At 41.7% G+C, this 26551-nt stretch overlaps 2 protein-coding genes across 6 annotated transcripts in view; one reads left to right on the forward strand and one right to left on the reverse strand.

Annotated features, from left to right (window-relative positions):
* LOC136641978 (guanine nucleotide-binding protein subunit alpha-14) overlaps positions 1-16567 on the forward strand; it is a 35913-nt gene extending 19346 nt beyond the window's left edge. For 2 of the 3 annotated variants that reach the window (XM_066618124.1, XM_066618126.1), the window contains exons 2-7: positions 2772-2956; positions 8753-8907; positions 10833-10961; positions 14688-14817; positions 15893-16046; positions 16377-16567. In XM_066618124.1, the coding sequence (XP_066474221.1) occupies positions 2810-2956; positions 8753-8907; positions 10833-10961; positions 14688-14817; positions 15893-16046; positions 16377-16567 (906 nt within the window). In that variant the 5' untranslated portion in view covers positions 2772-2809. Of the gene's footprint in view, positions 1-1779; positions 1805-2762; positions 2957-8752; positions 8908-10832; positions 10962-14687; positions 14818-15892; positions 16047-16376 lie in introns of those variants that run through there. The other variant, XM_066618127.1, reaches the window with a different exon arrangement.
* Positions 16568-18424: 1857 nt separating this feature from the next.
* VPS13A (vacuolar protein sorting 13 homolog A) overlaps positions 18425-26551 on the reverse strand; it is a 195267-nt gene continuing 187140 nt past the window's right edge. For all 3 annotated transcript variants that reach the window (XM_066617808.1, XM_066617807.1, XM_066617809.1), the window contains 4 exons: positions 25776-25861; positions 24220-24343; positions 21481-21555; positions 18425-20150 (listed from right to left, as the gene is read on the reverse strand). In XM_066617808.1, coding sequence (XP_066473905.1) covers positions 20103-20150; positions 21481-21555; positions 24220-24343; positions 25776-25861 — 333 coding nt within the window. In that variant the 3' untranslated portion in view covers positions 18425-20102. The remainder of the gene's footprint in view (positions 20151-21480; positions 21556-24219; positions 24344-25775; positions 25862-26551) is intronic.

The following is a 26551-nucleotide window of genomic DNA, read 5'->3' on the forward strand; positions in this document are numbered from 1 at the left end:
TCTCAATTCCATGGGTGCTGAAGCCTGGCCTGGCAGCTTTCGAAGCGGCTCTTATATAGATGGAGCGCAGCTGTAAGCAATCAGAGATGGCCAGGGCCTCCCAATATGCTCCTAAATATCATCTGAAACTGATGAAGTATTAACAGGGAGGAGTGCAGGTGCCTGCATAAAAAAAAAAAACAGAAGAGGAGGAGATAGTTGCAGGTGGTTGGACATGGTGCAAGCTGGGCACATGTGAGTTTGAGGAGCCACCACCGCACCATTGTCCATTCCCCTTCTGGTCAGTCTTATACATCTGCAGGTGTAAGTATGGTGTGTTAGAACTAGACCTGCAACCATCATGCCACAATGCTTGGTAGGGGGGAAGCAAACCTGAATTTGGCAAGCACTGCACTGGGGAAATGCGTCCCTGTAGAGATACCGAGATACTGGCCTGCACAGCAAAGCCTCACAAGCCAAAGGCAATGTAATCAAAGTCCATGTTAATTGCCATGCATGATGCTGGGGGTAGTTGGCTTGTGCCAATCCACAACTACAAAGGCGACTCTGCTAAAACCCACCAGCATTTTTATATTTTGCAAGTCTCTAGTGTAATCCAACCGTCTTAATGCTCCTGACTTAAACAGAAATGACAGCTATGCAAACATTCCTGGGCCTAAGTGAAAGGCCTCTTTCTCTAGCACCAGTAGTGAGGGCATGAGAGAAAGGGGGGACCTTCCTTGGGAAGGGAGCTGACCTGCAAAATCTGCTGAACCTGCTTGTCTTAATCAGGCAGCTGGATCTGCAAGGTTATGCCAACCATGCCCAGGTGGCATACTGGTCAATGTTGAGCCAAGGTCTCAGAGGGCTGTGCTCGGAGTCCAGGCATGCCTCCTGAGCCAGCTGCCTGGATGCTCTTCCTAAAAGGGGGAAGGACCTCAGCTCTGTTATTATTTATTCCAGAGACATGCCAGGCAAAAGTGTCTGCATGTTCATTTCAAAATGCATAGAGAAGCTCTCCCCAGATGCTTGCAGAGTCACAATGCTGGTAGCAATTTGGCGCTTACAATTAACAAAATACATTTGCACCCATGGCACATCCTGCATGCCTACTCATAAGCAAGCCCCCTTAAGGTCCTAGAGGCTTACTCCCCGGAAAGTGGGGAAAGGACTGCAGCCCTACGGTCCAAGCCTCTGCATACCTACCTGGAAGCAAGTCCCATTATAGGTCATGGGGCTTAATCCCAGGAAAGTGTGACCTGGATTGCAGCCCTAAAGCCCAAGGCTCTGCATGCCCACCTGAAAGCAAGGCTCTGCATGCCTACTCCCATGCCTACTCAGAAGCAAGTCCCACTATGGTCCATGGGGCTTACTCCCAGGAGAGCGTGGTTGGGGCCGCAGCCCTAGAGCTCAAGCCTCTGTCTGGCAACTCAGATGTAGGCCCCATTCCAGTCCCTGGGGCTTACTCCCATGAAAGTGGGTGATGGCGGAGGCGCTGAGCTGGCGCCCGCCTCCCATGGCGGGGGTTGGGTGGCTTGCCATGTGCACAACGCTGCAGGGATCCTGAGGTTGTCGGCTCCTGGAGCCCCGGGCTTGCCTGCCAGCCGAGCGCAGGGAGCTGCAGCAGTCCTGCAGCTCGCCGTGGTCGGCCGCAGTTCCCAGGGCAGCGCGTGGCCAGGCGCCTGTGGCCCGATCACGGAGCCCTGGCGAGGCCAGTAGGGAGACCTGGCTCCAAGCTGGAATGCGGCAGCCTGCCCCCTCTGCTCACCAGGCCAGGGACTGAGTGCACACTCCAAGCACTCTGCTGAAAAGCAAGTCCCCCTGCTCTCCATGGGGCTTACTCCCAGGAAAGTGTGCCCGGACTGCACCTGATCCTTTCCTTGGGCAGAGCTTGTCCAAACCCCCACCCCCATCTTACAGATCAAATATGCTGCACGTGGGATCCAGCACAGGAGAGGCCTCTTCAGAAGTTGCACTGGTCCTGATTCCAAGGTGGCTGGATCCACTGCTGTTGAGGGGCAAAGAGGCTGGGCAAGTATGGGCACCAGCCTTTAAACTACACGCCCCAGCTTGCCCCCTCCCCGGATCAATAGCTGCTCACCGTCATGCAGGCGGGGAACCGGACAAGTTTCCCGACACCTGCATTAGCAGCTGGAGGGCTATGATGGGCAGTGCTTCTGGGTCTACAGTGCAGGGCTTCCCTCTGAAATTCCAAGTCTGTACTGGCCAACTTGCTGCTCATTATTCTTATCTCTTCTAAACATTCAGGCTCTTGATGCAATGCAACTTTCATCCTGCCTTCTGCTGTCCTTTGAAATTAGGTGCTTAAAAGAAGCATCGGTTTGTGAAAACCATCACTTAAATCTAGTTCTCACTGTGGTGGTAAACTTGTCTTTGGTTTACTACTTCACACTGCAGACGAGAGAATGCATAGTACAACCTCCTGAAGTCATATAGCCCAAATGATGTTGTTGTTGTTAATAATAGTATTGATATACCGCTTTTCAACGAAAAGTTCACAAAGCGGTTTACAGAGAAAATCAAATTACTAATGGTTCCCTGTCCCAAAAGGACTCGCAATCTAAAAAGATGCAAAAGAATACCAGCAGACAACCACTAGAAAAGACACTGCTGGGGTGAGATTTACCAGCTCAGTAAATATTAGTCCTTGAACTTCCTGCACACTCACCACCTTCTGACCAGTTTTGAAGACACTGTTCAATTAACCCCTATGGTGCTTTGTGGTTGGTTACAAAAAGCTGACTCTGCTTTCTTGGTGTGTTTTCTTGCAGGTACAGGAGAAAGTGGAAAGAGTACATTTGTTAAACAGATGAGGATTATTCATGGGTCGGGCTATACAGAAGAAGACCGGAAAGGCTTCACGGTATTAGTTTATCAAAACATATTTACTGCTATGCAATCTCTCGTCAGAGCTATGGATGCGTTACATATTCAGTACTCATCTGAGCAAAACAAGGTAGGAATCTCCACAGTACATGCACAACTCTTTGTCTCATTTTTTGTTGATACTCTAAATCAGAACAAGTAACTGGAAAACAAACTCTAGTATTAAAGCTTCAAAGATAACTAATTGAAAAGCTGTTGACTAAGACTCTATGCCCACTGATGATACCCTGGATTAAGTGATCAAAAGCTGCAGTGTGATCCTGTGTTTCCTTTCCCAGCTTTTCACATCTCTTGCATGAATGATTCCAGCCTTCTTTTTCCCCCAGGGTGACCCATCTGACTGTTGTTAACCCTAATTAAAATACACCCTTCTAGGGCTAGTTCAGATGACATTTTTATTACCTGACTGCCTTATGCAATAACAGACATGAGCACTCATGATGCATGCATATCCTGTCCCTCCTGTTTATTCTGGCAAGTTTATGATGCTTACAGAGTTTCAGGACACTTTCAAAAATTTTCCCTTCTTTTGGAATTGTTATGCCCATCATATGAATTCATATTTTGACTTTAGGCCTACGTGAGCCATTTCTGTTTGGGTGAAAAGTCTTTTCATCTTCCTCAGGTTATGTAGCCTGGTCCTTAAGCCTTCGACCCACAGATAATGTTTGTCAGTGAGCTGAAGTTGTTGCACCCTTTTACTGATGGTTCCTCAAACCTTTCAATTCCAGTTGTGTGGTTTTATACTTAAATCTCATGCAATCCGCATCGATAGAAGGGAATCCATCTCCACTTCCTAGATGACTGAGATATTCTGAGACACCCACATTCTGCATGTACACAATTGCATTAAAACTGCAAATTTCTCACCTTGCTTCTTTCATCGGGTGCCAAATTTTCCCTATTTCCCTTTTATTTTGTGGCTAGGTGGCTATTGCTTCCACCATCCAATAAACTTCAGTAGGAGGGCAGGACTTTCTCTTCCCAACTGGGCTGCTTAAACAACAGTGACAACAAAATGGTTGGTTCTTCTATTTGTTATATGTGTATCCTGTCTTTCTGTCAAGTTGCTCAGAGCAGTGTTGTCTGAATGCTCAGTCTGTTAGCCAGCTAACTCACATGTTAGCCAGCTTCAGAAATGCTTTCAGACCCTCTAAGGTCATTCTTACGGGTATAGAACTCTGATGTGGAAATAAGACCCATCAAAAGCAGAGTCAATCCTCATCTTCTGGAAGCTTCGGAGCAACTTAAGAGGAGTTATTTAAACACAGTGCACTAAAGAAAGATATGATAAGTCAAGGTCTAGCAATAGAGACAAAGATTCCTTCAGAATTTAATTAAACCTAAAATTATATTTGGAAACTGATGTGGGACAAGGAATTGCTAGGGTGGTGCGTTGGTTGACCTGACAGTACTGTCTACTGTTAAACTTACAGTCGGTGAGTGGATCCCTCTACAGTAATTTTAGCCTTTCAGTTTTGTTGGCCTTTTGCATGTGGAAAGTAGTAGAGAATAAACAACCCTAACCATAATTTTTAATTTTACTCCCCTGATTTTACTCTCGGTTTGTGGCAAAGTGATGCATTATATACTATTGCATGATACCAAGAAGGATGTTTTAGTTTAGTGTGGATGTGAGTGAGCAAGCAAGTTAGTGTTGGAAATTGATAGTTAAATATGGTTATGGCGTAGTGGGCCTAAGGGGAAGGTTCTGGGCACCTGTGTGCTCTCTCTCTCTCTCCTATCCCCCCCCAATATAATAGGAATACTGGAAAATGGAAAGGTGCCCAACCAGAGCTGATTTATTTATAGTTAATCAGCTTTTGAAGCATCAGCAATATGCTGCAAGAACAAATGAGACAAGGAAAAGTATCGCTGTTCCCATTTTACAATGAAGAACTGAGACTGAAAAATAAGTGACTTTCTAATAACCTGACATACAAATACAGCACAATTCTACCTAAATCCCTGCATGGCGATGCTGCTGTTCCAGCATAGCTTCCTCTGGAGGTCTCCTCAAGGTAAGGGGACATTTGTGCTCTTGCCCCAGTTAAGTCCCAGCAGCCATAACAGTGACCTGTAACAGTGATATCAGGTTAGCAGACTTCAATCAGGATTCAGAGGGACAGCTTTTTTCTTCTTCTTTCCAGTCCTCCCCCATTGTTTGCTCTTTGGAAATGTATACTAGTGATTGCATCTTACCTAAAGGTGTCTTAATATGCCTTGCAACACATTAGCCCCAGTCTTGGGGGTTTCTGTCTCAGGGAAAGCAAACCATTCAGACTCCTGACTGCAACCATCAAAATTTTCTTTCTCAGATGTAGAATGCATCACATGTTAATCCCTTTTACAGACTTCCCCACCCTCCCTTATGTCCATGGGGGATATGTTCCTGTTGTGATCTCAGATACCCAGACCTGCAGATAGCAGTGAACGCTATACTTACTGCTGCTCCATGCAAGCCCTCCAAACTGCTTCAAGCTTGTAGAGCAAGTGCTAGCAAGCAGGTGCAAAGAGGAAGTGGTTTGGGGGGCTTGCATGGAACAACCACTTTGCACCTGCTTGTTAGCACTTGCCCTCCAAACTGTTTCCTCTTTGCACTTGCTTGTTAACTCTTGCTCTCCAAGCATAGAAGAAGTTTGGAGGGCAAGCGCTGACACACAGTTGTGAAGAGGAAGCAGTTTGAGGGCAAAATGGGCAAACAAAACACAAACAGATGAATGTGATGGAGGAAATTTGTGAACCACAGGTACCTGAAACTGCAGGAACTGAGTCCACCGTACAGGGTGGGGACACACACAACTGTATTGTCATATATACATATATGGATATCTATCTATCTATCTATCTATCTATCTATCTATCTATCTATCTATCTATCTATCTATCTATCTATCACATATGCACATATACACATATATCCAATATGTATATGGATATACATATATACGTATATACATATATGGATATACACATATACATATACACATATACATATATGTGTATATCAGTACACATATATCAGATATGTGTATATCCAAGTTCCCAAGGATCAGAACTGCAGTGCATAAACAAGAGTTTTAGATGCACACATGGTGATATGTGTATATACACAGCAATATATGTTGTGAACCACATATGTGGTTGTGTATATGTGGATATACAGTCCACATATGTGGGACTGGAACTTGGAAATGGGGGAGCAGCATGGTTACATAGAGGTTCTCAGTGGAGGATAAAGAAGTTGGAATGGAAGCTGTTGTCTAGAAAGAGAGCATCTAAAGAAGACCTAAAGGTGGCAGGAAAAAAGTTGAAGGCATTGAAATAAATTTTGCATGAGGAACATAAGGATGGAAGAAACCCATGTAAGTAAATACTAGTTCCTGTTGTGCGTACCACTGGGCAAATATTTTTAGAATGTAATTTGTGCAAAAGAGAGAGGCTCGGTTTTCACTGCAGGAGGTAGAAACTTTCCCATTAGGGTTTGGATGACACCCAGAGTCACCCATTTCTGTGGGTTGTAAAGATTTAAACTTTGCCAGTTTTATAGCTAGCCTTTGATCTACAGCTCACCTAAGTGGCACGAGGCTGATTGTCTGTCTGTTTGGTTATGAAGATTGCCTCTTTTATGAAGCACTTTTTGGAGGGGTTTGGTAAATAAATGGTGACATTCCTGTGTTTCGGCAAACATATTTAAGAATTTGTTTTGTTCAAGTCTTCTGTATATTTTAAATGGGGAATTTTATTTTATTTAAATAAGACATAGAATTGTGTGTATTTATATGATGTGTATTGGAAAAGGAAATCAAATTACCTGCTTCTAATACATTTAGCTGGAAACATGTCCAGTTGATCCAGTTTGATTTCAGAGTGACGCTTTGGACCAGGGAATGGGTTGACTAAAAATTGTTTGACTTATAATTGTTTGATTTCCTGCCCCCCCCCCACATACATACTTGATATGTATTCAAAAAAATTAACTGAGTTTGGAAAAAAGACTTCTGAGGCAACTTGAATAATGGCTAAGTTTGAATCCCCTGCAGTGGTTGATTGTGGTTTGTTTTGTTTGAAAGGCTAGACTTCTGAGTGGATTATGTTCTGCCAGTATTTTTCCATATAATTAGGTCAGTATTCTAGTACGTCTGCAGATTGGGTGGCTTGGGGATTGAAATGCTTGCAAAAGCAATCACTTCTCATGCTCTTTCTATTGGAAAAGAATAAGATGGAAATATGTTCACATTTTAGATTTTTGGGGCCCTCTTTTTAAGCACTTCTGGCTTTCTTCTTAGTGACTGGTGTGTCTGGCTTCAGGCAGTACACTGAAACCCTTAAACCTTACATGGAGAAGCTGACTAGCATAATGAGAACCAATCAAAGGCTGTTAAATATAAGTTGCATGTGCCCAATCCAAATGGATGCTTAGGAACTGCCCCTTAAGCACAGCCCTCCCTTGCCACAGAAGAAACACTTTCAAATGAAGCAGCATGTAGGGAAACGTCTGTGGCCATGAAGATTCAGACAAAGTCTGATTTGTTTCAGACAGCCTTCTTTCACTCATTGGTCAGATTTAAACATCTCCCATTAATTCTGGTTCTGCATTACATTCCTAAATCTCTGCCCTTTGCCCCTCCCTACACATGCAAGGGGAGGACATTTTCAGCTTTTGATTGTGTTTAGAACAAACTGGGATTCACCATGATGACTGAATCAGACAAGTCCTACCCTTTCTAATCCTGGTTCAGGTGGAGCAAGCCACAATATGAAACTAGGGTTCTTAGGACGTATTCTAACCTATGTGGGATTTGTTTTGTCCTTACATAGTTAATACAAATGGTAGTGGGGTTCTAGAAATGATGCAACAGTTAACTGTTTTCTGTTAATTTTAGCATATATTTTGTGTGTATAGGGTGTATTCAGTAGCGGAGCCGGGGGGAAGAGCTGTAACTGCTGCATGGCTCCAAAACTCCAAAGCTGCCCTTCCCCCTTCTCTCGGAGCCTGTTGGGGGCAAAAGCAACGCAGAGGAGATGCCTCTTCATTGTTTTCACTCCTTGGAATGGCCCTGAGACTGAGAGAGATGGGTAGTTTACAAGTGAGATTCAGAGCTGTGCAGGACTTACAGATCCGCCCCCCTCTGGCTTGGCTACTGGGTGTGTTACAATCTTTTAGCTCAGCATTTCTCAAATTATGGATTGGGACCCTCTAGGTGGGTTGCAAGCCATTTTCAGGTGAGTCCCCATTCATTTCAATGAGTATTTTATTTTTAATATATTGGACTTGATGTTATGATGGTATATGACAGCTTTTGGGGAAATGTTACAGATCTGTACTTTTAACATGCTTTTAACAATGATTGGCAATGGGGCTTTCTCCTGGGTAAGTGTGGATAGGATTTCAGTCTTTGGGATATTTGAGGATATACTACTCCAGAGGGTTAGGAGGGTTCTTCATTTTAAATTTTTAAACTTAAACTTATTGTAAATTTACTTACTGTAAATTTGCTTACTTCATTAAATTGATTTTTGTCATATAGGGGTGTTAAAATTTTTCCTGTTTGATGATGTCACTTCCTGCCATGACATAACTTCCAGGTTAGTGACATCACTTTCGGTGGGTCCCAACAGATTGTCATTCTGAAAAGTGGGCCCTGGTGCTAAAAAGTTTGAGAACCAGTTTTAGCTCATTGATCTTTACAAGTATCTCCTTTAAGTGAAAAAGTGTCTTATGGCACATGAGAGTCACACATTTCTTGTTGACTTTCACACTTTCCTGCTTTGCAGGTGGTCTGTGAAACCTGGGCTTTGCTTAGCAGTGATCTTCAGGGTTTCTAAACTGGTTATAAATCCTTGACCATTTTCTTCATTCCAGGAGACTAGCCAGATGATTGCAAAAGTGGAAGTAGATAAAGTAAGAACACTGGAAAGAGAACATGTGGAAGCAATTAAGAAGCTGTGGGAGGACCCAGGAATCCAAGAATGCTACAGCAGGCGGAGAGAATACCAGTTGACAGACTCCGCTAAATAGTACGTATCCACCTTTACCAGACTCCACATGAATATCAAAAGTTTTGAGCTCAGTGATGTTTTATTAATTGCACCTCATGTTTGGCTTAAAATCACATCTGTCTCATCATGCAACTGATTTTTTTAAATACCAACATTATTTTAATGCTATTCATAGATAATTTCATATAATTTATCATAGATTCATAGCAATTTCAGTGCCCATAAGAAGAAATTAACCTACTCTTCTCTTTCCTGCTGAAGGACAATAATAGTTAATGCGTATATCATTTTCTGAGTGTGTGAAGTGCTTCTTATGTATTATCTCCCTATGCAATGATCTTGACCTAGATCTCCCGCGTGCAGGAGAAGTGGCTGCTTTGAGCCTCCCGCGGCAGGCAGCACAAGCAAGGGAGCAGCCAGGGAAGGGGCTGGTCGCGGCTGCTTTGCATCCCACACAGCAGCTGAAGAGTCCACTTGGAGCTTGCTCCTGCTACTGAGCACGACTCAGGCTGCAACCTGATCCTCACTTTCCTGGGAGTAAACCCCACTGGCTATTATGGGGCTTACTTCTGAGTAGGGTTGGGCACGAAGGCAGTTGTTGCCAGCCTGCATACTGATTAGGTAACCAGAGAAGCCAGGAGGTGGGAGCTGCTTGTCTAGCAGGGAGTCTTGTCTAGGAGGGAGTGAGTGAGAAGAGGAGCCAGAAGCGGACAAGCAGGTGCATAGCGAGCGAATCTGCTGAGGCTCCCAAACGAAGGACTGACTGGCTGAAAAGGCTCCCTGAAAATCCCTTTTCCTTGCCAGTTTGCCTGCAACTCCCCAAAGCGACCCTCCCCGCACTTTGGGGCTTTTAGAGGAAGGCGCTGGGCCACAATCCTAACCACACTGACTATAATGGGGCTTACTTCTGAGCAGGCATGCATAGGATTGTGCTCTGGGACTGCAATCCCATCCACACTTTCCTAGGAGTAAGCCGCATTGACTATAATGGGGCTTCTGAGTAGGCATGCATAGGATTGGGCTTTTGGTTGTACTCTTTTTCCTCAAATACACAAGCAGGCAACTGGCACTTCTCTCTCCTCTTCTCCCCCACCCCACCCCCTTCCCCAGGAATATTCCCCCCCCCCAAAAATCTCACAATCAGTTAGCAACTCTCTTACTGTCCCTCCCTGCACTTGTCAGCACCTTCCAAAGATACAGAATCACTGCCCCTCTCTCTCTCCCTCCCACCCCCAGTTTAATCCTGCACTTGTTTCAATCATGTCTCCTCACTGTCCCTCATTTCTCCACTATCTGATCAATCTGCCCTCTCTTTACCAACACTTTCTGGCACTTTTGATAAGAATTTGAACATAGGATTTTACCTCCTTTTCAGAAACCACATATACTTCCCTCTCTATGCTTCTTGTCAATTTTTTTGTAATGTAATGATTTAATTGTATTAATTTTATTAATTCAAGATTAATTGTAATGTAGTAATTTAACGTAAGTAAAAAAACTGGTAGTGTGCCGTGACACTTAGTGCGTTGTCAATGTGCCATGAGCTGAAAAAGGTTGAAAATGGCTGACCTAGATTGTCCTCTGGCCTCTGGTATTTTAAAGGAACATAAATTACAAGATATGTTGAATGTCATATATTGCTTGCATGGAGATTCAGTGGTGACAATTTGATAATATCTAATGCATTTAGAACACTTCTAATGTCCAAACAGCTTCTGTAGAAGAGAGGTCAGTATTATCCTCTCCATATTGCAGTTGGGGAGCTGGGAAGGCTCTCCTAGTGACCTCATGGCACATGTGAATTTCTAACCAGTGGCTTCCTGATTCATAGCTTAATCTCCTAGTTACTCTGCGATATTATCTCTTCTGTATTTGTGAATCTTTGACATGCAATACTTCCCACTAGCATGTGCTAATCATGTGTCTGCTTTTTGGCTTTGCAGTTACCTTTCGGACATAGATCGTATTGCCATGTCATCATTTGTACCAACTGAGCAAGACATTCTCAGAGTGAGAGTACCAACCACTGGAATTATCGAATATCCTTTTGATTTAGAAAATATTATGTTTAGGTAGGTTTGGTTATGGAAATGTAATAAATAGTGGAAGGTAGTACTGAATAACCAGTTCAGGTCTATAAACTTGTCCACCTGTGACAGCAAGTAAAGTGCTCAGGTTGCCAAAAAGATTGGCAGCATGTAACAGGAGTCCAATGGGGCAAAGTCCATCCTTCAAAACTACCTCTTTGTGTGATTTATCCACAGGGTTAGGTATCAACTCTGTGGTGGCCTATAGATCTCTGTTTTTATAGTATGCACCTTCTTCATTTCTATCCTGCACAATACTTTTCGTATACTGGCCTTATACTGCATTATGCATGGGTAATTGTGTCCTGGTGCAGGTGTGCTGCTGAACTGTACCACAAATTCTTCCCTTGCCTTTTATGCAACCTCTAATAAGTACAATGGTTTATAGAATTAGTCTAGAATTTGGAGAGAAGTAGGGTCCCCAAGGATCTGTCTTGGGACCAGGGCTTTTTAACGCCTTCTTCTAGAGTTAGGAATAAACAGTTGGGTGGCCAAGCTTACAGATGACACCAAATTAGGCAGAATGGTGAAAACCAGAACAGATTGTGAAGAGGTCCAGGTGGATTTCACCAATTTACCTAGTTTGGGAACAAAATTGCAAGTGTGATTTTTCAGAGTATGTAAGTGTAAGATGGTGCATATTGAGATAAAAAAATCCCAGTTGCACATATGCTCATGAGTCTGAGCTGGTGGTGATTAACTCGGAGAGAAACTTCCCGGTGGTGGTGGATAGCTCAGTTAAAACATTGACCCAGTGTGTGGCAGCTGCAAAAGAAAGGTGAAGTAGATGCTCAGGATTGTTAGGAAAGGGATCAAATATGCTAATGTTGTAATTCTCTTCTGTGGTGTGGCTTCACTTGGAATATTGTATATAGTTCTGGTCACATCTCATAAAGAAGAGCTGAAAAAGGCCTCGACCAAAGGTAAACCAAAATGATCAGGGACTTGAAGTCTCATAGATGTAACAGGGGTCATGATATGATGGGGAGAGAGAAAATTATTCATGCTGTGGGAAAAGTGGCAAGAGAGATGATTTCAGAGTCATCCCATGAAACTAATTGGGAGAGATGCGGATGGACAAAAGGAAGCACCACTTCACACAGTGCGTAACAAATTTATGGAATTCACTGCCACAGGATGTGTAAGGGCCATGAGCTTAGATGGCTCTAAAAGTCTCTTGATGGCTACTAGTAATGATGGTTGTATACTTCCTCTAGTTGTAGAAGCAGTATGTCTCTGAATAGGATTCCTGGGAAGCAACAGTGAAAAACTGCCTGCATTTCCTGCTTGTGGAGTTCCCAATGGCATCCAAGTGGCCACTGTAGGAAACAAGATGCAGGACTAGATGAGTCTTTGGCCTGCTCCAGCTGCACACTTGTTAGTCCTTAAAGTATCAGTCACTTTTCTACTCAAGGTGCTTAGGATTCTTCATACACACCACCAATCATTTGGGCTTCAGGGAAATTTACCCCATGTTTCTCACAGTAAACATGTTTTCAAACATGCAATGCAGTGGATGTAACCCAGCCTTATTTAATAAGCCACACACACTTCAAGATACTTAAAATTGTCTGCTTATGATCATGATTCCTACATACTGACAAGTTGATATACAGCCATATGCATCCAGCAAAAGGTAAAGGTTTTGTTGGTTTATGACTGACACATTTTAAAGTAATTCTTTTAGGACTGATTCACACATTCAGGCATTACTGAGGCTCCCACTGAAAACTGGGCCTCTTAATAGTTGCAGGAATGTTTGAATATCCATTTTCCACAAGAATCCATGTTATTTAACACACCAACACTGCTGATCTTCAGGGAGAGTAATACTAGCATGCAAACTCATTACGTATGATCATCCACTGGATGGATACAGAAGTACTAATGAAAGCATTCAGACAGCAGCCATTCAGCTTGATCCACTCTATATAATGCTCCCTGCAAAATCATTACTCCACAGTCAGGGAATTAGAGGACAGGTCCTCTTGTGGATTGAGAACTGGTTGGAGGCCAGGAAGCAGAGAGTGGGTGTCAATGGGCAATTTTCACAATGGAGAGAGGTGAAAAGTGGTGTGCCCCAAGGATCTGTCCTGGGACCGGTGCTTTTCAACCTCTTCATAAATGACCTGGAGACAGGGTTGAGCAGTGAAGTGGCTAAGTTTGCAGACGACACCAAACTTTTCCGAGTGGTAAAGACCAGAAGTGATTGTGAGGAGCTCCAGAAGGATCTCTCCAGACTGGCAGAATGGGCAGCAAAATGGCAGATGCGCTTCAATGTCAGTAAGTGTAAAGTCATGCACATTGGGGCAAAAAATCAAAACTTTCGATATAGGCTGATGGGTTCTGAGCTGTCTGTGACAGATCAGGAGAGAGATCTTGGGGTGGTGGTGGACAGGTCGATGAAAGTGTCGACCCAATGTGCGGCGGCAGTGAAGAAGGCCAATTTTATGCTTGGGATCATTAGGAAGGGTATTGAGAACAAAACGGCTAATATTATAATGCCGTTGTACAAATCGATGGTAAGGCCACACCTGGAGTATTGTGTCCAGTTCTGGTCGCCGCATCTCAAAAAAGACATAGTGGAAATGGAAAAGGTGCAAAAGAGAGCGACTAAGCTGATTACGAGGCTGGGGCACCTTCCTTATGAGGAAAGGCTACGGCGTTTGGGCCTCTTCAGCCTAGAAAAGAGACGCTTGAGGGGGGACATGATTGAGACATACAAAATTATGCAGGGGATGGACAGAGTGGATAGGGAGATGCTCTTTACACTCTCACATAATACCAGAACCAGGGGACATCCACTAAAATTGAGTGTTGGGCGGGTTAGGACAGACAAAAGAAAATATTTCTTTACTCAGCGCGTGGTCAGTCTGTGGAACTCCTTGCCACAGGATGTGGTGCTGGCGTCTAGCCTAGACGCCTTTAAAAGGGGATTGGACGAGTTTCTGGAGGAAAAATCCATTATGGGGTACAAGCCATGATGTGTATGCGCAACCTCCTGATTTTAGGAATGGGTTAAGTCAGAATGCCAGATGTAGGGGAGAGCACCAGGACGAGGTCTCTTGTTATCTGGTGTGCTCCCTGGGGCATTTGGTGGGCCGCTGTGAGATACAGGAAGCTGGACTAGATGGGCCTATGGCCTGATCCAGTGGGGCTGTTCTTATGTTCTTATTACCTTATTTCAGTATTCCCTGTACATCTTTACACTCAATGCCACACTTTCGTACATGAAAAAGTGAATTTTAATCCATGGTGAAACTGTCCTCTTAATTGGATATGATTAACTTCTGTTACAGGTAAACAGGTGATGGAAGACCATTCACCAGCACTGGGCAAATGCCCCAGGGGTTGAGTTTGCATGACTCTAGCACTGCTTGGGGAAGCCTCACTGAAGCTACTGACACAATTGGACCGTAGTTTAATACCGTAGGAAAGCCTCAGAAGGCTTCCCCGGTTGGTCCTATTATTGTGTGAGGCTCCATCATGCTCTGAAGGTAGGGGAGTGGGTTTGCATGCGGGGGGGGGGTGTGGCTTTGTGGACCTTTGCCCTGGGAGTGAGGAGGGGTAAGTCCGCCACTGCCATTTACCTCTACTTTGTTATGAAGCAGTCACAATATTTGAACACAAATTAGTATGAAGATGAGTCTGATTTCTGGTGTTGGTAGGCCTGACAGTTTGTAGTACTGTACTTACGTTTTTATTTAACAGAATGGTGGATGTTGGTGGACAGAGATCAGAACGAAGAAAGTGGATTCACTGTTTTGAAAGCGTTACCTCAATAATATTCTTAGTTGCTCTGAGTGAATACGATCAAGTCCTGGCAGAATGTGACAATGAGGTAAAGAAAGATGTGCTCAAGGTTACAGTAATTAAAATTGCTCTTCTGAGTAAATGATTTTATAATCTGTCTGGATGTACCCTGAGGACATATCTGCATGGAAGCTTTTCCATCTCGTTCTCAAGGTGTTAGTGTCAATTGAGAGAGATGCAGTCAATCCCCTGAAAAAGGTGGCTGAGTGTAGTGTAGGAGAAGCCCAGTTTAGAGAGTCCAACAGATATAGTGACTCTTTACTTTGATTTGATGTGCAGTTGTGTAAGAGGCAAAACACAGGGCTAGGTTAGAAGTACATGTAGAATGCCTTTTGACAAGTTTCTGCAGATATACCTAGAAATAATTCATCTGAAGCTACAGTAGGTTTCATTCTACCAGAACTGCATTACTTTGCACGTACAGAAGCTCCTCTCTAAAAGGTTAAGTTCTAGAGGTCTGTCTAAAAGTTATTTTGTTCTGAAGTCTAACATAACTATTACTGGTAGTGAACATATTGTGAAGTATGAAAAGTGTTTTTACAGTACATGTATAGTACAGTACTCTATATTGTGTAATCTTGGAAAAGCGGGCTCAACAGGGCTTGCTGAGATGGGTGGAAGCCAATGGAGAATGTTTGGGAAGATGCTAATGGCATGTATGGACACATGGCCAGGCATATTTGTGAATTTCAAGTTTCTGTATAATACATCATTAGCAGCATTTAAGGAGAGAAAATGCATCTGCTATTGTACTCTTGTATTTTGGATTTCCTACCCACATATGTATCTCAAGTATGAGATAGGTGGATTAAGATATAAATTGAGGAGAGACCATAGCTAAGTGGAAAAGCATCTGCTCAACATACCAAAGGTTCTTTATTCAATCTCTGGCATCAAACCATCCAGGTAGAGTTTGATTCCTGCCAATGAGAGATCCCTGCCTGTAATACCGGAGAGCTACTGCCAGTGAAAGTAGACAACATAGCGCTAGTGAACCAATGATGCAGTAGAAGTCAGCTTCATATGTTCATAAAAGAACCAGACTTCCATTTGAGCATGGATCTGTCTTTAAAAACACTTCATTAAAATATGGTTTTTTTCAGAATCGAATGGAAGAAAGCAAGTCCTTATTTAAAACTATCATCACATACCCTTGGTTTCTGAACTCTTCAGTCATCTTGTTCTTAAATAAAAAAGACCTTTTAGAAGAGAAGATCACGTATTCCCATTTAATTACCTATTTTCCAGAGTTCACAGGTAAAAGATCATTCGAGAGACATGTTTTCAGGTTAGCAATGGCCTTAGGCTGTAAGCCATTCACTTAACTGATTGGTGCCAAAATGTTTGTCTACATGACTTAATTATATTGACAGTTCCAGCTACATATTTCAATACTCTTGCTTACAAGAATAGTTAATGTTATAATTTGAGTTTAGCAGATGGACACTGATGCTCATAAAGAAATTATAATCTGTTACTAATAGAGTATCTGAATTGTCTTTCTGCACATCCTGATGAAAAGAGAAATTTCTTTGAAGATTGCCAGGATTGTGTGTTTTACACAGTATTGTTCTTGCTGTTGAACAGGACCTAAGCAAGATGTCAAAGCTGCCAGAGAGTTCATTCTGAAGTTATACCAGGATCAGAATCCCAACAAAGAGAAAGTAATCTATTCCCACTTCACGTGTGCCACGGATACAGAGAACATTAGATTTGTCTTTGCAGCTGTCAAGGACACTGTACTTCAGTTGAATCTAAAAGAGTTCAACCTGGTGTAAACATAAGGGTTTAGTGACCAAGCTGCATTGTAGTTAAAAACACACAGTAGATAGCTCTGTGTATATCTTTGCAACAACTTTGCTTTTGCTGACTAGTGAATATTTACATTTACAGAGATTGTTTTTAAGTTTTTTTAACTGTACATGTTGAATACTGTGCTATATTTCTTTTAAATTTTAGTTCTGAGATGTGAGAATCTGGTGTTATGATTATTTAAGAAAAATATATTGTATAATATACTTTCTGTCTCATCCGATTTGCATTTGATAATCAGTTATATATAGATACCTTAGATCCGCAGTCTCCAAACTCAGGACCACTACATGCTGAAAAACCTCTCCCTGGCGCGAACAGAGCTTGCTGTTCCATAGGGCAACCGGATATTTATTTGCCAATCACGTCTGCTCAGAAATCAGGGTGTAGAGCCTGCTGGGGGGTGACAAAATGTGGAAGCAGCTGGCCAGCGCAAGGTTTATGGGAGATCAGCAATGAAGATATCAGGTTGTGCTAAAGAACAGTAAGCTCTGTTCAGGTGGGAGGGGTTTTGGGTTTTCATGGGTGCTGGATCTGACCCATGGGGTGGAGTGTGGCACCCACCGCCTTAGACATTTTAAAAGGTTAAATTCTATATTCTATATTGTTATTTGAGTAAGATATGAATGTGTGGAGTTTGAAAGAAAAAGCTATATTAAATGTTTTATTAAAAACAATGTGGCTTGTTATGAATCAAATATTCTGTGTAGTAAAGTACCTATGGCAGCCAGTTGCATAGGAGGTTTGAGGTTTCAATTACAGGTGTCCCCCATCTGCAGATGCCATATCTGCCAATTCAGCTATCCACTGATTGCCCACCCCCAAGAATTAACAGTTTAAATCAGCCATTTTCAACAACTGTGCCATGAGACACTGGTGTGCTGCAGATGGTCTGCAGGTGCACCTTGCGAGTTTGGGGAAGGGTCATTTGTTAGAAGAGCCACCACGGGATGTGGACCCCTTCTGTCAATTGGTGTGCCTTGTCAACTGTCAAAAAACTGACGGCATGTCTTGACAATTTTAGCCCTTTGTCAGTGCAGTGAGATGAAAGGTTGAAAATTGCTTAGACTTGCCTGCTGTGAAGCGTATCTTGCTTTAACAGGTTGCTTTAAGTATTTAAGCTTACAGTGTGATGAAGTCAGGCTGCCAGCAGCCTGAATACTTGATTAAACTAGATCTAATACTAAACAAGAAGTGGTTAACTTTTGCTTCCTGTTTAGTATTAGAGCTAGTTAATCAAGTGTTCGGGCTGCTGGCAGCCTGATTTGGATTCGTATCCGGTGGTGGTGGTGGTGTGGTCTATGCCTGTATTTTCTTTATTCCTGATTTTTAACACGTTAAGAAAAAAGTGGGCTATATTAATGATTTTTCCTGACACCATGATAGGAGTGCCTGATTAGTTTTAGAAACTGTCTTGAATTTGAAGCCATAGACAGCATCTTGTTCTAGTAGCAGCCTGAAAAAGAGAATTTAAATCTATTAAATAAATAAACTTGACTGCATCTGAGATTATCAAAGGTACAGTCTCATTCTAAACCTCACATAATGTGGCCATGAGCCATTGGAGCTGTCTTATGCTTCAAAGTCCATAGAGTGCTGCCCCAGCTTGGAACCCATGAAGGATGCAGGCTGTTGTGTCCCACTTCCTGCCCACCAAACAGCTTTCCTAAGCAACTGGGTGGTGGGGAGCAGAGGTGGCAGCAACCTCTTTTTTTTTTTTTTGCAATCACCACTCTTCTCCCCACAACTCCCCACCCTTCTGGCTAGTTAGGAAAGCAGGTGATAGAACTTAAGCACTACATAGAAAATGAAAAAAAGGTCAGTTAAAGCAATCCAAGAGCCTCTAGATTATTTATTGTGTATGTTTATAAGTAGTGAGTAGATTGATTGGCAGTGAAGGCCTTGGCAGAAAGTATAAATGCCCAATTTTGATATGACTATAGTTAAATAAATGAACCTGGACAGATTTCACATTCTTAAGTCAAACAATGGAAGTTGTACTTTGGCATTTCTGATAATCTTTCATTTACATTTGGTATAGCAAAGAATACAATGTTATGGGGAAGACCGCAATGTACTGTAACCAGCTTTGATGATTACTTCATGGAGCAAGCAAGAGTTTATATAAATACATACATACAGTAACAGTTTGGCATGCCATTCACTTTACTTCAGCTTTTACAACAAAGCTACATTTCGGGTAGCTCAAGCACCACCAGCAATAGCAGGAGGATTAATCCCCCTAACCACAATCCTCCAAACAGAAGTTTGGAAAGAATATTTTGGCAGAAGATACTTACCACATGCATTAAACCATTCAGACTTCAAATCTGGATTGGACATTACACTAACTTACTTTTGCATTCACTTTCCCTTTTATAAAGTGACTCATCGTGATACATATACACTTATAGACATTATTGTAAAGCCTGACAATCAAATTTAAAAACACTGTTTTAATGCAATCTTTCCCTTGAAGCCTTTTTATTGTTTAGATTTTTGCGGTTCTGCATGAAAAATATGAATTGTTTCAAGTTTAAGTGCTGAAAAAGCAAACGTGAATAATAAAAAATTCAGAAATAAAAGATTATGTGATGTTGTCCTGGAGATTATTTGCTCACAATATTATATAAACCCAACAGATACACTTGCATGAAATACTATTTCAAAACATGCTGCTTACATGAGTTTTGTGATTCCAATGATAATTTGACATATTAAAGACCATGCTGTTCAATGCATTACTGCAAAGGTACATCCTTATCCAAGTTATTTTTTTAATAAATTCACAGATTTGTTTGGATGTACCTCTACCAACACATCTACCAAGAATGAGGCACCAGAATACTTTGCTAAGTTTTTGCATCATATAAAAAAGTGAATGCTAAAAATGATACTACATTACCACAAACTGTTTGTATAAAAAACTAAATAACCTCGTGATATATATTTTAGTAAATAAAAAGGCTTTTTTGAATAAACTAGTCAGCAAGGTCATTCATAATATAACAGCATTGCTGGTTATATAAGTTTTTCCCTGAATAACGTAATTGGATTTTCATGAATATAAATATGATGTGGCAATTATAGTATCTCAGCTGAAATCCCTGTGAAATCCCTGTGACAGAACCATAGTTATTGGGGGGGGAAGGGGAGACCTGATTACCACAAATCACAAGACAACTTCAGGAGTTTGTCTCTGTAGATTATGTGACATGAAATAGAAAAAAACCTTCATTTTTATACTCTAGGTTTAAATAATTGTGTATTTAGAAGTCACAATTTGGCAGAGGTTCTCACCATGAACAACTTGCAAGACACTGGCTAAGGCAGCTTTTTCACTCTACCTGTGTCCAAGAATTGGTCAATTTAGCTAAACAATTGAAGTATTGACCCCTTCATATTCATAACATTGTCACACCCCAAGCAGCAATCAAAATGTAAATAGCTTCAATGGTGCAGCCCACTTTCTGTCATCTTGAAATCTTGCACTTCTGGTAATCATGTTGTGCGGCTCTCTCTCACTTCTTCTAGTTTAGAGAGGATCCACTGTGAAAATTCAAGGTAATTTTTTAAAATTCAGTAATAAATCAGTAATAAATCAACAAACTCTTCATTTAAATGTGTAAGTACACATATATCATTAGATAGACAATTTATCTACTTAAGGCACAATCCTGAGAAGGCAATGGGCTTGTACCAGCCAACTGGTGTTGCGAAAGTGCTGTAAAGCACTTTTGCGCCACCAGAAGAGGCGGGAGACCAGCCCAAGCCCCGTTGGGCCAGCACAAAAAGTGAGCCCATGTTGGGTGAGCTATGCTGGCACAGGGGTCGGGGGGGCATGTGGAGGAGGCGTTTCAGGGCAGGGGAGGGTGGGCTGCGGGTAAGCACAGGGCGGGGCAAGGATCTGGCATTTAAGGCGGATACTATCCACGTTTCCAGGCAGCCCAGGGCAGTCCTAAAGAGCTGGCGCACCTAAAGAGGTGATGCAGATCCAAGTAATCCCATTGAGGTTGCTATGGCTTTACCCTGGGGCAGCGATTCCCTTTGCCCCGGGCTGAGCCAATTTTGGCCCCAACCTTGCATTGGATACAGGGTAGGCCATTAGCAAATCTCATGCTCAAGCCTACTGCTGCACTCTCAGCGGAGTCTCACTGACACAAAAAGTGACATCTGTGAGAACTGTAATTCACCTAATTTCCTACCATGGAAATGTTTGTTATATTGCATGCACAGTTTAGAAGTGAACACAGCTATTTAGAAGTTTGGCATAAATTCCCAAGGACTATCGTATAGAGATTACATATAAACTAGCAATGAGTTATCCTAACCAGCAATTTCTTGGGCATTTGAAAACACTGCACAATGACTTTTCAGCTCAGGAGAAATGACCCATGCAAGCTTGGACTTCCCTAAAACAGAATGGATACTAACACTGAATGGATGGGGAATTCAGCTTGTACCAGTATTCCACTAGTAATATTGGACAATAAATTTTTACAAAGGTCATGCCTCCAAGTTTAAATTAATCATTTCTTATAGATTTTGAGGGTCTGAACAGAAATATGAACAATGAAAATGCAAAACTGGCTAATCTGTGAAAGATCTGCAATAAACGGTTCCATAGATGTGTACTGGTAAATGCCTCCTTCGCACTACCTAGATACAAAATATATTTAGGTTTCTCCTAAACTAGAGCCAATGGACAGAATTCAATGTCATTTTTGTGTTCGGTATATCAAAATTAGTAAAGATTAGCTATTTTCATTTCAGAGGCAAATTGAATGTTCAAACATAGTGTTTATAAGGTACATTACTTACAAGTAAAATCTCTCCCGATGAGAACAACAATGAACATTAAGTTTTATTCTGTACTCACCTTGGCATCTTCAGAAGTTTTAAAATTAATTATTTTTCCAAATTCTTTGGCATGGAAAACAGATTTGACTCGTTCCTACAAAATAAAGGTGTTGCCAATTAAAACATGACATTAACTTTTCAAAATAAAGTAGTATGTAAGGAGTGCTGATCTTTTACCTCCTTATGCAAAACGATTAAGTGCAAGGTTCATAGCTTTATAATATATAATTTTATATGTTCATAATTAATACAAATGGTAAATCTTTTTTTCACTACTTGGTATCAAAAGCAAGCCAATATGTGCAGAGAGGAATTCAATATATGACCATAAGGCACACAGCTCACAACACTATGCAACATTTTTGTTCATTCTTCATTTCAATCAATCCCAAATTACTTTAAATGCAAATATCTCTTCAGCTTATTGACTGAAGTTTTTATGGTCAACCTTCTATAAAACGACCATGTGATATTGATATCTTTGTCCTATACTTTTGGACAGATCTGGCCATGGTGAACCATGCCACAGTGACCAAGTCTAGACTACTGTAATGCACTCTACACGGGGCTGCCCTTGAAGAAGATTCGGAAACTGCAATTAGTGCAGAATGCGACAGCCTGTGTGGTCACTGAAGACAGGTGGTTCGATTCTGTCAGGCTGCTTCTCCAGCAGCTGCACTGGTTGCCCATTCATTTCTGGACCCAATTCAAGGTGCTGGTTTGACCTTTAAAGCCCTATATGGCTTGGGGCCAGGATATTTGAGGGACCAACTATTCCTGTACAATTCAGTTCATCTCAGGTGAAGGCCTTATTACAAGAGCCACTGCCTAGGGAGGTGAAGGGGGTGGCGGCAAGAATTAGGGCCTTCTCAGTAGCGGCACCAACTCTTTGGAATTCCTTCTCTCTTGAGCTGTGAACTGCTTCCTCCTTGCAGAACTTCTAACATGGCCTGAAGACTTTTTTACTCAGGCAAGCCTTCTGAGTCTTGGCCTTTAGAATTAATATCTGGCTTTTACAAACTTGTCCTTTTTAGGTGCTGCTGTTGCTCTGTGGATGCAAATTATGTTTCATGGTGGTTTTAATGTTTGTTTTAATGTTTTTAAAGTTTTATGGAGTTTTAGGGCAGAGTACAATACAATTGTTTTAACTTTGTTTTTATTTTTTTGTACCTGTCCTTTTGTAAGTCGCCTTGTCCCACCTTGGGGAGAAAGGCAGGGTAAAAATGCAAATCAATCCACTTTTCTGCTATTCGTAAAAAGGCCTTCAACCTAGGTAACCAGGCATCACCATTTTCAGGTTCAGTGTTTCAGACACTATCCCATCAAACGACTCATGGCTACCTTTCATTAACAAAGACTAATTGTTTCCTCAATCCCTTTTTAAGGCTCTGTCTACTTTCCCCCACTTTTTAAAAGTTACTTTGCTAAGCACTCATCTTTCCAGAGCATACAGCATCTTCTTATCTTAAATGCTCCCATCTTATATTAGTTTGTTCTCGAAGAAATAACTTGCAAGCTCTCTCCTTTTGCATGCTCTGTCCTGTGGTCATCTTTCTTAACCCATTGCTTACCTTATTCCCTTTCTTCAGCATCCTTGCCATGACACCCTATCCTATCCCTAACCCATTTCCTAGGTTCATTTTTCAGCCCTCAAACATTCCCTGTGTGTTCACTGTTTTCCATGTCATCATAAGAGATGGACTGCAAATGGCTTTGTTCCTTGAGTGGCTGAACATTTCAAACCATCACACCTACTCAGCCAATTGGTGCCAGAGGTAGCACCTAAAGTGCAGTACAATACAGATGGCTGCCTTTTACTACTATGGAGAAGGAGCTGCATGTTAGGACACTGCTGCAGTGAAGGTAAAACTTGGTAAAACCAGTTCTATCTCATAGAGATTTTGAAGAAGGGTCTCTTTCATAGAGACCTAGCTCAAAGGACCATTTTCCAGGTCCTCTCTCATAGAGATTTTGCTCACTTTATGCAAGGCCTCCCAGCACACAGGCACACTCTAGCATAATGACAGCAATTTTGCTAGAAAGGAATCTCACTCACAGTTCCCCCCATTAGAGAGTTGGCAACCTTCAGTTTCAAAAGACTATGGTATCGTGCTCTGAATGGTGGTTCTGGAACAGCATCTAGTGTGGCTGAAAAGGCCGATTCGGGAGTGAATGGGCCGATTCCCCCCATTACACACCAGGATTTCCAGTTCTTTTATCAGGCTAGGGTCAGAGTGACAGAGAACTGAGGAATCCTCTAAGCCCAAAGAAGAAATGGAATGGCTTCCACATTATACTGTTCCATTGTCAATATAAGACTGTAGTGCCCGCCCTTTCTCCCCTCCCCTTGCAAAAATCCATGTAGAAAGTTGTGCCATATTGAAATATCCTCTTTTTGGGGGAAAGCACAGAATAAAGAGGTAGTACTGACAAGAATGATCAAGGAAGACAGAAAACAGGGACAAGGTATACCAGTAACATTTCACAGCTGCTTATCTAGTTTTTGCTTTAAATTAATAATTCCAGGAGTCCATTTAAAATTTTCAGCGTTCCATTTGCATGGTAAATTTGATTGTACAATGCTATGACAAGCCCTTAACTGAAGAAAATGATTTTGCTTAATTCAAAATTACAAACTTTCTGTGTGTGTACATATGTGCGGAAATGGCTTTCCTTTTAAAATAGTATATTTATTTAAGAAACTATTCTCTGAACTAATATACTAATGCCATGTTTTACTACGCATTCATGATCATACCTTTGCTTCAATGCGCAACCTCCGACCTTCCACAATGAATGGTTCTTTGGTAAATTCTTCATATGTGTATTGCCATTCGCATGTCAACTGTCCAAAAGTACCTCTTGTCACAAACAATATGCCACTAAATAACAATGCAGAAGAAACCATTAGTACAGAAATACAAACACAGGGTAATTTATTAATTTGTGGCTAATAATGAAGTAGTTTCAAACTTCACTATTCACCAGTCTGAAATTCTCATAATTCCCCAGTGAACACTGAGAGGACAGTTTGCCAAAAACAAACAAACACAACAACCTTGCAGAATCTAATCATAGTTGGGTTTTTTGAATGGGTCAAGAAAGCAGCAATATCTCTCTACTGAATTCAAAAAAATCAATATGCAAAATAGTAATGCTTATTACTTCACATTTGTATATCACTGTCAAATGTCCAAGCACTTCCCATGAATTATCTGATTTTAATCCTTACAATAACTCCATAAAGTAAGCAAGTATTATTATTTCTATATTGCAGTTATGGAGCTGAGAGTGGCTTTGCTTATGGCCACTTACAGCCACATACCTCCCCCAGCACTGATGTAGCCATGCCATCAGGATGCAGCCATGCCAACAGGATATGCACTGCACACTGTGGGGGGTGGGTGGGTTTTGGGTTCAAAGGGAATATTTGTTCTCTTGCCTGCGGCAAGGCTCTCCTACCCTGAGGAGTCTACTCAGATCTCTGCCAGTGACTTTGCTGCCACAAGTCTGAGTGCATTTGGGAAGGTGGACTGAGGCTGAGAAGGGGAATAAGATATGTGCAGTGCTACAGCCACCAATACTGCCCCCTGCCTTGATGCATCCCTCTCCCTGCTCCAGCCTCCGTCTCATACCACCCTCCCCCTCACTGACTTACCAGGGCTGAGGCTGCCACAGTGGCTACCATCACATGGGTAAAGCCACTCAGTACTTGTGGCAGCAGCCAGGCTGCGCTCTATGGTGTGTTGCCTTTTGCAACCGCCATAAACTGCACTGGTCACTAGAATGCACATTTTGGCAATGTGGCAGCCCAATAGGATTAATAGCAGCAGCAGAGTTCAGGGAAGAAGTGGATTTGAACGTGTGAAGTTTTGATTTGCAGCCACTACATCAGCTCTCTAGTGAGACATGGAGTACACGTATGGAAGGATAATTCTAAATTATTCTTATTTGACAGAAGCAACAATTTTGAGTTCAATTCAAGCAAAATAGTGGCGTTTGATGGTATTCCAACTCCCATTTATTTAATTCCAAATTTCTGCATTCAATTTTACTATATATTCCTTTCATAATCATACTGAAGCTGCCGACCAAGTGTCTCGAACAAACTTAAGAGCAGATAATTTCCTAAAACTTTGCTTAATGCTTTTAAAATACAGTTTTCAGAAACTGTACTTCAAGGAAGGTTGTATTCCTTCATAGTAGTTACTGAGCAATGTAAAAGATCACTCCAGAGTGGTCTTTTGCTCAACCAGTAAACAGTGAAGCAGCATGCAGTCTATAAGGATTTACCAGACAAATGAAAAATCTTACCTCTTTGTGACCATTAGTAAATCTGTATTATTAACCATTGCATGTGTAAAGTACCTCAATTTTGCAAATCTTCCATTTTCAATATTCTAAAAGAAAAAGAAAGTTGTATAGAATTCCCAAGAGAGTAGAAACTGATTTCTGAGAAAAATATTCACCAGCCTATTCCAAGACATTTTTTAAAAAAATGTATATATCTCTTATGGACTAAGGTAATTGGTATTTCCAATGAGCATCTCTCTCAGATAGCTTTATACTATATTAATATGAGATTGCTAAGCTTTAATATATATGCCATATATCTCTTAGCCCAACATAAGCAATACACTTCTATTGAACTAATGATTATTTGTTCTGAACATAATAACGTATTAACATATGTGGGAAGCCCACCATTTTCTGCATTTTAAGAAGCAGAAAATGGTAAGCCATTTAAAGCTAATGTGGATATTCTGAATTCTAATTTTCTAGATGTCCAAAGCCCAAATAATGAGACAGCATCTCCTTCATCATTCCTGGGATCCAGCTCCAACTGCTTCATTGAAACAGCCCTTGGTTTCATTCCAGCCCTGCATTCCTGTGAAACCGTTACTCTGCATAAAAGAGGAGAATGAGGCTACTTAGTGTTTCTGGTACTACATCTTCATGGACAGTAGAGTGCAATGCTATTTGCCCATGAGAAAATACTAAGTAGAAGCACAGATTATTAGAAATCCAGTGGCAAGTTATATGATCCTACTCCACTTGCCTTAGATGCCATTTTAACTGCCTTAACTTTT

The sequence above is a fragment of the Tiliqua scincoides genome, chromosome 2 (assembly GCF_035046505.1).
Source record: "Tiliqua scincoides isolate rTilSci1 chromosome 2, rTilSci1.hap2, whole genome shotgun sequence".
Taxonomy (NCBI): Eukaryota; Metazoa; Chordata; class Lepidosauria; order Squamata; family Scincidae; genus Tiliqua; species Tiliqua scincoides.